The sequence below is a fragment of the Camelus dromedarius genome, chromosome 5 (genome assembly GCF_036321535.1).
Source record: "Camelus dromedarius isolate mCamDro1 chromosome 5, mCamDro1.pat, whole genome shotgun sequence".
NCBI classification, from domain to species: domain Eukaryota; kingdom Metazoa; phylum Chordata; class Mammalia; order Artiodactyla; family Camelidae; genus Camelus; species Camelus dromedarius.
Genome location: NC_087440.1, coordinates 56837692 through 56850410, shown reverse-complemented (window position 1 = coordinate 56850410; position 12719 = coordinate 56837692). Strand labels below are relative to the sequence as shown.

The window sequence follows — 12719 nt, the reverse complement described above, 5'->3', positions numbered from 1 at the left end:
AGTGGGTAGGAGACACTGGAGGACAGCAGAGCATCCACCAAGTTCCTGAGCATTGTCATGGCCTGGATAGGGGTCCAGATGCACACTGTCCCTTTACAGAGATTCCAGAGAGAAAACGAGCCAGTTATCTGTCTCTTTGAATGATGGTAGGAAAAAACAAAAAACACTGGTGATTCTACTGTCTGCCTCTTTGATTGCTGTTTTCTAACTTGATTTCCGCAAATTTGTATTCCTTTCCTGTTTGCAGGGGATGATGGAACACAGGCTCATCCTGAGAATGGCAGCCAAGAAAACAGAATCAAGGCTCGCTGCCTCTCCTGCACGTCCGTGGTTCTGAAGGCCGTCTGGGGACTTTTGATCATCTTGTCAGTGTCATCATCTTGGGTTGGAACCACACAGATTGTAAAAATTACTTATAAGAACTTCTACTGTCCATTTTTCATGACTTGGTTTTCAACAAACTGGAACATCATGTTTTTCCCAGTCTATTACTCTGGTCATCTGGCCACTGCTCAAGAAAAGCAATCTCCAATGAAAAAATTCAGGTAGGTTTCATGTTAAATAGCCAATAGGAGATTCTCTGAAATAATTTTATGCAAATACAGATAATTTCATGTCTTTGGAGTATAAGCTGAGCGAAGGATGTGGAGAGGCAGGATCTAAGGTTGGTGATGAACACATGAACATGAGGAAACAGAATCGGTGCCCTCCCCACCAAGTTACTGAATGTCTAGAACCTGCCAGGTACCTGCTGGCGCTTTTGTATATCTTATCTTATTTAATTATCATTGGTGGTAACAGCCACCTTTTAAGGCGATGTTAATTATTCCCATTTAACACAAGAGGTAACAGGTTTGGAAAGATTAAGTGACTTGTTCAAGGTCACACACTTAAATAATGGAAGCCAGATTTTAATCCAGATCTATCTCTGAAGTTCATGTTTTAAAAGAATGCCCCACTGTCTTGAGCCCAGAAAAAAAAAACTGTATTAATAAGATCATTATGAAAACATTTGCTCAATATTCTGGACACAGCCTTGGGGTGGTTTCAAAGATGCTGTTCTTTGCTGGTTGGGACACAGAGAGCCTTGTTGGTTGGTTTCCTGGCCGTGAACTTGATAGTGCCATGGTTCTAGTGGCTGCTCTGAGCTAAACCTGGCTTCTGCAGCCCCATCTTGGAGAGCCTGTGAAGACGACAAAGCCATGTCATCCAGCCCTGCACAGCACGCAAGGGAGGCAAAAGCAGCATTTGGGTCAAAGTTCCTCTGCTAACAGACAGCTTCTTGAAAATAAGAGCCAGCAGTAAGGAATAACTCCCCAGACACTCATTCTGATCACCAGTAGTCAACCTTAGCGCATGGCTGTGGGAGAGTGACACCTGCTTATCGCGTCTCAGCAGAATGACAATAAATTTGTCTTGCAGGAGCCAAAATAACCTTTCTTTCTTGCCCCTGTGCCTAGTGAAAGGAAGAAATGACTGTTATAATTGGTGCATTGTAAGACTGCTCTTAAAAACTTCAGACCCTGCAAAGGGCTTATCTTCAACTTCCACTCCATCTCCAGCTTGGAAGTGCCTGGGAATTATGAAAGTCACACTGTGGGCAGATGTTCCATGTGTGTCCATGAAAATTCAGTTCTCATTCAAGAGACAAAAACCAATTGAAAAGTGATAAATGTTTTCCATTTTGGAGGGAAAAAAAAGCCTTTGGCTAAAAATACTTCCTATTTATTCCCATCAAAATAGATGTGATCTTGGGGCATAAGATCTTTTTTAAGAGCAATATTTAATAGATGATTGCAGGGGACATGATGATCAGAATAAAATTCTCCCTGTTTGAAAATACCTCCGTTTACCCACAGGGTGTGGCTTCTACTCACATGTTCCTGTGGTTTAGACATACATATTGATAAAAAACAGCAAAGGGTCAGTACGAGGAGGAGCACCTCAGAACACCTCACCGCAAGCCAAGCCAGCTTTACTTAAGACAACACATTTATAACCAGGGGCTCCTGCTGACAGAACTGCTGTCTAGGGAATGAGCTTCATCTTCGCCGTACCTCTCATGTTGAACTAAGTCTGACCTGAGTGAAATCTGTGACTTGACAAGATACCTCCACCTGTTAGTACCTAGAGTGAAGCTGACCGTTTCTGAAACTGAATCAGAGAGCCTTCATTGTCAAGCAGAAAATATTGTCTTTGAAGGGAATAATCTCCAGTGGCCCCCTCCGTGTGAGAGGTAACATTGCCAGAAAATCCTGAGATCCTTGATCTTTTTTCCCTGTAGACTCATTAACACCATCTGCCAAAAAGGCTCCCCCAAAGTTCTTGCGGCAGGACAAAGGGAAAACAGAGTTAGCGTGTAAGGCTGGACACAGAGTTTGTCCCACAGCGCCAGCCCCTCTGACTGTTTTCTCCTTTTGAATGGTATGAAAGCATCCAGTTTTTTTCTTATCACTAACATCAAAAGAATTTTCAATGAAGTTTCCAATCTAGATGGTACGGATTCTTCATGTGGAACTAGTTTCTGATATTTCAGTCATTCCATTTATATACTATCAAGAGAATTCAGTTGGCTCAGGTGAGAAGAAAATTTAAGAAGGAAAAAAAAAAGAGACAGCATAGTTCTGACAAGGGTATTTTGTTAAGGGGAAAAAAAAATCTCTAGGAAGCATGAAACTAGAGCCAAAGATATATTTGCCATATATCAGGAACCTACGAAATGTGCGTAAGATGCCACCTGAATCCAGAAAGGATTAAATACCTGTAGTGTAACTAACGGTGAACAGCACAGGTACATCACTCGCGTCCCCCGGCTTCTAGGGTTCTTTCCGAGTTTTGCCACCTGTCAATTCATTTTGTTGAGAAATTCTGATCTCATCATCCCAAGGAAAGATCTACTGTTGTTATTTGTTTCTCCATAGTAATCTATCTTTTTTAAACAAAATTTCACATTTCCTGGCACTTACTGCTTAAACAGCAAACAGTTTTCCCCAGGTGAACTGTTATTTGAATGGAGAGCATTTTTAACTCTTGTAACAGTGACAAGGGGGGAGAAGGTTGGCAGTGAGAGGAGAAAGGGGCAAGGGTAACAAGGAGGAAGCCAAAAGCTAGGGGACAGGATGAGCCAGGCCAAGAGTCTCTGCCAGGCAGCAGCGCTTTGCCCGGGGGTAGGGGTGGGGGCCGTCCCCATCCCTGTGCCTACACTGGCTTCCCCGAGGGGCAGAGTGTTCCCTCGTAGGAATCCAGAGTCTTCGCTGGACAGCACTCTACCCAGCATGATGGTGGGCTCTGGGAAGGAAGAACCATCACTGGCTAGGTCCAGTGATAAGAAAAGAAATCCTTTAGCCAGATACGGATTTGTTGTGGTTCTTAATAAATATGTATTTTAAAGGGCATTTAGTAGTTGTCAGGATAAACCCTCGACTCTCCACTCCAGCTGTCCCTGGCAGAACTTCTCATGGAGCAAATCCCTTTGTAAGGACAGAAAACAGAACTTGTGCCCAGATGCTCTATGGAAACTGCTGCTTGCTCTGTGTGTGTGCCTCTGATTCCAAGGATCACAATAGTAGGGCTTGGAAAGGCCATCCGTTTTCTAATGTTGTAAATCAACTAGACTTCAATAAAACAAAACAGAACACAGAGGCCATCCATTTCCCTGTGTGCACAAGTATGTGTAATTTATGTTCACTTTGCAAAACCTTTGCCTCTGGCTTCTTTTGTCCCTTTATTGAAGTTTTGTCTCCGTCGAGTTAAAATTTAGCTTTGGGAAATCCCATTTTCATTTTATGAAAATCTTTCCATTTTGGTTGTCTCCCACATGAAAGTCAAACTGTGACATGTGTTTCCACGTGATCAAAAACGCACGTTTAACCTTCCCAGAAGCGCCAGCCTACAATCCCCTGTGTTCTCGGCTGCTTGGAAGCAACGTTCACTACAAGACTTGATACTGAAGGCCATACCCATGCCTGAAACCTCACCACGTTGTCACAGGGGGCCCTCTGCGGGGTCAGTTTTTTCAGACCTGTGAGGCAAACATGGGCCGGAGGTTACTCTGGTTTGCAATACTTGGAGGCACAATTATTTCTCTTCAGAAAAAGCTGGATGGGAAACCAGAAACTAGTCCTATCTAGAGCTATATACATAGATTTATAAACATTATAAAGTCACAACTATGGATAACTTGTTGCTTTGAATGCAATAGTTACACTACTCTTAAAAATACAATGCCTGGTACAAGATAGCCCCGCCCAATAAAACCTTGAATGTTCATGAACAACTGAGTGGAAAAAATTAAAGCTGAATCTTCCCAGCCTGTCTTCAGTCCATAATCAAAAAGGCCCTGCTATTCCATCACTCCCATTACTGCCTATATGTATTGCTAGCTTCAGTACCTTGATTAAAACTGCCCTTGGGGCTAAATCATCAGTTTAGTCAGCAACCAAGCAAATCAAAGATGATTTAACTGAAATGACTATTTTTACACAACGAATTCAGACAATCCCTCCAGCATGGCCAAGTCTTTGTATAGAAATACAACCTGAGTTTTATTTCTTTTACCATTTTGGCGTTAATCACAGACGCTTCCTTCATTTTTTCTGCCTTAAAAATGCTAGAGGGAAAAAGAAATGAGTCAGTTGGGCAGATATATGAGAGAGGAATAATGCTTTAGGAACACTAGAATCCCAAGCTGTGTGTGACCCTACAGGACATGCAAGGCTGCGTGTTGTCTGTAGCCTACTCAAACTGTAGCAGCCATCTGGACTCTGCTGCATTTATCCATTGAGAAAAATCTTCTGTCTCTTCTAGTAACTAGTAATTCCAGCAAACACTCATTTTTCAGTTTCTCCAGGCTTCTCTGAGAATGGGCAGCAATAGCACATTGGCTACCCCAGGAATCTCAAGAGAACAGGTAGCAAGGCTTAGCCCCGTGCTCGAGGAGATGTGACTCTTCCATGGAACCTCTGTGCTCATGGCCTGTTGGTGGCAAAACTGTGTTCAGTAGGCTCCACAGCTGAACGATGTGGGGTCTTGAGGGTTTGTACTCTTGCCCAGAAATGGCTGTGAACAGTTAGTCAACCTGAGAAGGTGTGTTACAATGAATACCTGACTATTAACCTCTCTTTCTTCCCTAGGGAATGCAGTCGAATTTTTGGTGAAGATGGTCTGACATTGAAGCTCTTTCTTAAAAGAACTGCTCCCTTTTCTATTCTATGGACTTTGACTAATTACCTGTATTTACTGGCTTTAAAGAAGCTGACAGCCACAGATGTCTCTGCTCTGTTCTGTTGTAACAAAGCCTTTGTCTTCTTACTGTCGTGGATCGTGCTGAAAGACAGGTTCATGGGAGTGAGGGTAATGACACACTCGATTTAATACATGAAGCCCCATTTAATCATACATCCTTGGCATCTGGAGAGCTGCTTTGTTTTGTGGAGTTTCTGTAAAATGTTTCCCATTGGTTCTGAGTTCAAATGGGAATTGCATTAGGATACTCAGGCAGTTACAACATCATGAGAGGATAAAGAGATTGTTTCCATTGGGCAGTCAACTGATTTCAACAGGAGGCACTCGGATAAGGAAACTAAGTTCTTTTTTTTTTTTTTTTTTTTTAAGAATTAATGGTGTAATCAACTCCTTTTGTCCTCAGGAAAGAAGGGTCTGGGAAAATTAGCCACAGTAAAGATTATGATTTGCTTTTTTTCCCAATCAACATACGTTAGGACAACTTCCCCATGTTCTTCCCTCCCCAGAAATAGATTTAATTAATATTGGAGTAAGTAGATAAGATTGACAAACAGTAATTAAAGTCACCAGAAGTGGTACAATGCTGTTAAAAGTGGCTGAATGTCTAGTGTGACTAATCTAGAGATGGAACTAAAAGTAACAACTTGTACTTTTGGGTACATATCCTTAATTGAACCCCATTAAACTTCCACCAACCACTTCAGTTCTGAGTTTATTCCTTTCAGAAGTAACATGGATTTAAAAATAAATTTTTTTGTATGTTTGTTCTATGTTAGATTGATTGAAAGCCATGCAGATTTAAGGAGCCAGATCTCATTCATACAATCTGGCATGCCACCATGATGAAAATATTGAGTAAATAAGTCTTTAGAAGGAGGTCCAAATGAATAGCCCTTTCCCAGAAGATAAGCATCACACAATTACTGTTCTCTGCAAGAGAGGTCCAAGATTGAATTTGAAACATATTTTGCTATCAAAATACTGCTCTTATTCCAATGATTTCAGTGTCCTTGCCCCACTAAATGCTGAAATTAATGTCTGTATTAGAGAAAGAGTTTGTAATAGCTGTTGTCCTGAACACTTTTTCTTAATAGCCAATTCTGGTTGTATCTTGGGAGATGCTGCTCAGAAATTCAGAACTGAAACTTGACATGAACAGGAAGTAGAAAGCTATGGTAGAAGACAGGATGGGAAACTGAGTCAGTCCACGATACCATCAGACGATACGCCAGATGCGCCACCATGCTCACCCTCCACTAGCTAATCTTTTATTTTACACCCAGAGGGCTTAGCAGCATGTTCTTACACATGGAGCACTGGTACTTGCTATCCGCCATCTGGTAACCTGACAAGTCCTTGAGAGCCAAGACCTTCTTTACATGCTCACTGACCCTTTCAGTTTGGGCTACATAATTTGTGGGGCCCAGTGAAAAGTGAAAATGCAGAGGCCCTTGTTAAAAAAATTGTGAATAATTTCAAGATGGCAACAGCAGAGCATTAAATGATGGGCAGGGCCCTTCAAATCATGCAGCCCAGTGCATCTGCACAGGTCACACGCCTGTGAAGCCAGTCTGCCACTATTTCTAACACCTAGAATGATACAAGGGACAAAGTAGGGACTCGATACATCTTTCAGGATATAGTAGATAAACTCATGCTTACAAGGTCTTTCTCTTTGCTGTCTACCACCACCATGGATCATCCGCGAGAATTTGGAGGGCTTTGTCAGAGGAGAGGAAAAGAAAAGAAAGATTTAGGGGCTTTTTTGCTCTTTCAGCGGCATGTGAATTCCCAAAGGAAATCGATACATTCACTGTCAGATTTACCAGTGAGAAGATCAGTTGTATTAGAGTGAATGAATGCATTTAACCATGGAACTCACTTATGCAAGAGGTCATGTTTTTTTGAGGTCTTTCAGGGGAAAAAACTCGGCTGTGTAACTATATTTAAATCGCAGTTTTAGGAAATCTGCCTAGATGCTACAAATCATTGCCATTTTAAAACTGGCATCTGTAGTGGGTTGAACGGTGGCCCCCAATAAGGTGTTAATTGTTCAGCAGCCAATAAGTACTTGCTAATAATACATAAATTATATAAAATTATCCATGTATACATAATACACAAAACATAAAATTATGCATGTAAATACGTAACTTAAGACATCATAGATAACAACATGGTAAGCGTCACTGTCAGGCATGCTGGGAGAAGTCGGATTTTTTTCTTTTTAAATGACAGGAGGCACTTCATTTCTCACTGTGAAACATTAGGATGTGTTTAATGCCATGTTCTAGAAGAATGTCAAGTTGTAATTTTAATAATGCCCATAATCAGGCCATGGAATGTAAGAAGCACCAAAACATATTCAGCACTTTGCCTTTTGACAATATCAGCAATTCTTTTCCTTCTGAGACACGTTGGAACATGTATAACTAGGTCATTTGAGAAATTAGAGGAGGGGAAACAGAATATTGACAACATAATGCAGCTTTAATTGCCTCCCTCCATCGATAATCTAAGACACAGCCTGCAGACTCTGTCCCCACTTGGACTACTCTTTTCTTAAATAGTTAAAGGGTTGCTTTCAGTCATCAGGTAAAAATTTATATTTCTGACTCATCCTAAGTCTTTAGTGGTTCAGAAAAAGATGGTTTTTGGATTCTAATTCTCATCGGCATGACCCCAAGAATGATCACCCTTAAGATGAAATATGTGGCCTCCCCTACTTCTATTTTTCATGTCAGAATAACTCCATGAACAGAATGAAGGATGCTTTAAATAATAATATCAGTAAATATGGGCTTATCTGGAGCACCAGTTGGCCAGAATTAGCAATGCTCACATAAAAACAAATTATGCTATGAATAACTTGTTAATATTCAGTTTCCTTGGAATATGGATTGAATTACAGATAGAAAGGTAATTATGCATTTAGTTTTCTATTATGAAATCTTTTCAACCAAGTTGCTGGTAAACTTTGTGTTAAAAAAAAAACACAACTCATAAGTAGATGCTTACAGCTGATATATGATCATCCTGTGGGAATTACTAAACTTTTTAAAAAATGTATTTTTTTTAATTGCAAAAATGTTGCTAAGTGAGAATCCGGCTCTTACAGATTTGAAGATGGGTGCTTCCCCATCCCCCCAGGATCCTGTCCTGTTTAGCTATAGTTCTTGAATTCATTAGAACCAGAGAAATCATCTTAATAAAAAAAAGGTTTTCCTCAAAAACAAAAATTGAGCCACTGCCATGGGTTTTCTTCTCCATAACTGGTGTCCATTTCACTCCAATGAGAAGTAAATGTCAGACTAGAAAATTTAAACCCTTTCTTTCTGATCTTATCCCTCTTCTTTTTTAATATAATTATGGAAATTTTTCTTTCATTTTCGAATGTCCTTGAACATGTTTAGAAAATTGGTGGGCAGTGAATGGTTCAGCAGACCCTTTCTTAGAAGATTTAGGAAATGAATTTGTGTCCCTTCAGCTTGGTACCCACGTGTTTTCTAGGCATAATTGGGTCCCTATGCGGTTAGCTTCCCAAACTGTGGCTCTTGTGGAGACTTTCTTTGATCCACCAACAACCCACCGGAGTATGTCAGTTACACAGAATCTTTGATTGCTTATTAAACTGCTCTTCTCTGAATTCAAATTGGGCTTCAGGGTGCTCTAAATCAAGACACTGGAGCTGAGCTGCTACTGATGTGTGCCAATATTACATATTTAGATAAGATTCAAGATGATCTTTTGTTTCCAACCTGCCTTTGGTTGACATTTATACAATAACTGCACATTCATGTGCAGCGCAGAACCTTCTATCCAGACCCTTCATGCTTCTTGGATAAGACAGTAGAGGATGGGTAGCTGGACTCAGCCCCTTTCATCCCCCTCTTGGCAGGAGAATGATTCAGTAATACAGGGAGGGGAAGGCTGAGTTGGAAAGGCTCTCTGATTTTATGCCCACAAGGAATCCATAAACCCTTCGACAAGGTGCAGTCAATAGGTCTAGCCTACCCTCCATGCACACTCTTGAGTCTTTTCTTCTGTGATTTCTTTTTCTTTAAATTGTAGTATAGTCAGTTTACCATGTGTCAATTTCTGGTGTACAGCATAATGTTTCAGTCATACATATACATAAATATTTCTTTTCATATTTTTTCATTATAGGTTACTATAAGATATTAAACATAGTTCCCTGTACTATACAGTAGAAACTTGTTTATCTGTTTTATATATAGTAGTTAGTATCTGCAAATCTCGAACTCCCAATTTATCCCAGCCACCCCCTTTCCCTGCTGGTAACCGTAAGTTTGTTTCCTATGTCTGTGAGTCTGTTTCTATTTTGTAAATAAGTTGATTTGTGTCATTTTTTTTTAGATTCCGCACATAACTTATATCATATGGTATTTTTCTTTCTCTTTCTGGCTTACTTAGTATGACTATCTCCAGGTCCATCCATGTTGCTGCAAATGGTATTATTTCATTCTTTTTTATGGCTGGGTAGTACTCCGTTGTTTTATATATATACACACATACATATACCACATCTTCTTTATCCGGTCATCTGCTGATGGTCTTCTGTGGTTTCTTTCCCTCTTTGCCATCCTGGTCTTCCTTTGGGATCATTTTAAGATCAATTTTATTCATATAAAAACACACGTCTGTGTGGCAGAGGGGTGGGGATGGGAATCTTAGTTTGAGGCCCTGTACCTCTTGGGTTTGACCTGTCTCAGGGACCCCCACCCCCACTCTCCATCACACACACAGTTTCTGGACAACTATAGACTGCCCACCTCTTTCATCTCTCACATTTTAACTCCTGTCTAGTTTCACTGGATCTGAGTAAAATAGATGATTCTTCACAGAATCTTATATGTAACATGTGGACAAGTTTAAGGATTCTGTGTAGCCATGGTTCCTTGGAAATGGACTCTATCCAAATACCCTCAGAGGGAACACAGATGATCATCAGTGCAGGTCTCATTGGCCAAGATGTTAATGTATATCCCACCTTCAGCTGCTGACATTTAGTCTTGAACTTGAGTATGGCACTGCCAGCAGTGTAGCTTTGAGGTTCTCCATTTTAGAGGCTGATGTAGCCTTGGGATTCAAGGGGCCATTGTGAACCAGTGAAGCTCCTCCATGCTCCACCCAGCTTCAGAAACGGAGTAAACCACAAGGCAAAGTAAGGAAAGATGTTTGGGTTACAGTTAGAGAAGCAATTAAAGGTTCATCTCAATACCCTCAACCCTAGAAAAGATGCTGTTATGAAAATAATAGTTCAGGAAATCATCTGTCAGTGGGAAACAAAGTGACTATAATAAGGCTGGCAAACCTGCCCAGAGATTCAGAGAAGGACTGGGCCCTTGTGAGGGCCTGAGTCAAAAAAGGAAGAAAATGAAGATGAAGGGAAACAAAAACACCCGAAAGCCAGATATTTCTCTAGTCTCTATCTGTATAAACTAATTCTTTGAGAGGAGAAAGAAGCCTAGCCTTCAGGCAGGGCCACAAGTGGTACAGAGCTCAGCGAGATCACCAGCGGCCTGCTGTTAAAACCCTCTCTGGGCTTTCAGAACAGGCTCAAACAGCCTCATGGTCACCCTCTGACTGTCCTGAGAGTTGACACAGAGGCCCTCAGAGGGGGCCGAGCCTGCAGAAGAAGGCAGCTGGCTCAGGCAGTGGTGTCACTCAAGTGGCGTGTGGGATAATGCACTAAATAAATCCTCTTCCTTAGGGTACTCACCCCAGACGGACACACCATGATGTGAAAGGACCCAGAAGTTCAGAAAGTTAAAAATGAGGCCCTGAAACAACAAGGTCCTACTGTGTAGCACAGGGAACTATATTCAATACCTTGTAATGGCCTATAATAAAAAAAAATATGAAAAAGAGTATATATATGTACAACTGAATCACTATGCTGAACACCAGAAATTAACACAATATTGTAAATCAACTATATCTCAAAAAAAAAAAAAAGGAAAAAATGAGTCATTGGCAGTTTTATGGTCACTATGGTTATTGACAGTCCACCCAGATCAGACTCAAGGAATGGTAGTGGTGGGTTTTCCATCTTATTTAGACACTTCTGGTTAGTGGTGGGAACTAGAGTAGGTTGTGAGGAAAACCACGTTTTTCTGAAGCCAAGCAGGTGGCAGCATGAGATGGTGCATTCTCAGCAGAAGAGCCTCTCATACGGATGCAGCTGTGCTCGGAAGCATTTATGTGGCTGTCAGCGTGGGGCTGTGCACATAGGAGCACTTCTAACACCATGTTTAAAGCACTGGCTTCCTTTAAAGCAGGCACATTTCCAGTGTCCTGAGCCCAAGAAGAATCATTTTGTGTTTTTCTGTTGAGAAGACAGACTATTAATCCTTTAATAAAAATGCATGTGGCTCAGGCCTGTGCTTGGGTTACCTGTTCTCCAGAAATCTCAAGAGCGGTTAATCGCTCTGCAGTTAACCAACGGTGCCAGGCAGAGCCACTCCAGGACCATCCGAACAACCACTCCAGATGAACCTTCCACCTAATGTTTCCCTGCATTTTCTAGATTAGCTGATCTCCCTTCCCTTAGTTCCAACTGTGTAGATAAGAAACGCTGAAAAAAAAAAAAACCTTTAAACATGGCTATAGAAAATGTGTTCTATCAGACAGTTGTGAAATTTAAATAGAAATGTGGAAAATAATTTAACTTATCTTCCCCCCCCCAGGAAACCTTTATAATCTATAAATTATTAACCTGTAAATAACTTCATACCACAGAGAGGAATTTTTCTAACATCACAAATATTCAGACTTTCATGCTTTTGGAACTTAACTAACAGCGTTGTCTGGCCCCCTGAAGTGAAAAATGATTCTCTCCATGAATGCAATTCAGAGAGACATGGGTGTAATTGATATGTCAATTTAAGTGGTCTAGGCTAATATTTTCACAAGCACTTGAATATAAAATTTAATGGAGATCTCTAAGGCTCATCATGGTTATAGTTCTGAACTGCTATAAAATTATGTAATCTTTGTCCATGTCCAATTTCTATCTTGAGAAAACTTATAATAGAAATCTAATGCATATGTAATTTTACTAATGTCTGACTCAGAAAAGGAAAAGTTCCCAACTGGGGTCATATCCTGGGGATAATGGTATTAAATGTTCAACACTTTCCAGACAGTGTTTTCAGTTTTTGTTCCTTTTTTTTTTTTTTTTTTGGTATGGATTGTTTGTTTTCAGAATTCCCTAAGCTAAAAATCATATACATAATTGCCTCAACCCAGATGTTACATATGTTATAGAATAATTGTAATAATTTAAAATATGAAACAGTATATCCTATTCAAGTTCATCAGGATTAACACTGTGTTCTATTATTCCTTGAAGAAACCACCTGTTTATTTGATCAAGGAGACACAGCTGATGCTTAGCAGAGAGAAAACAAATATTAATTCAGTATTATTATCCTACAAGTCCAGCATTATGA

The 12719-nt window shown here is 40.5% G+C and overlaps 1 protein-coding gene across 1 annotated transcript in view; it reads left to right on the top strand.

Moving 5' to 3' along the window:
* Positions 1-12719, top strand: part of SLC35F4 (solute carrier family 35 member F4) — a 222152-nt gene that overhangs the window by 197213 nt on the left and 12220 nt on the right. Inside the window, exons 3-4 of the mRNA XM_031453777.2 lie at positions 248-545; positions 5133-5352. Of these exons, the coding sequence (XP_031309637.1) occupies positions 248-545; positions 5133-5352 (518 nt within the window). The remainder of the gene's footprint in view (positions 1-247; positions 546-5132; positions 5353-12719) is intronic.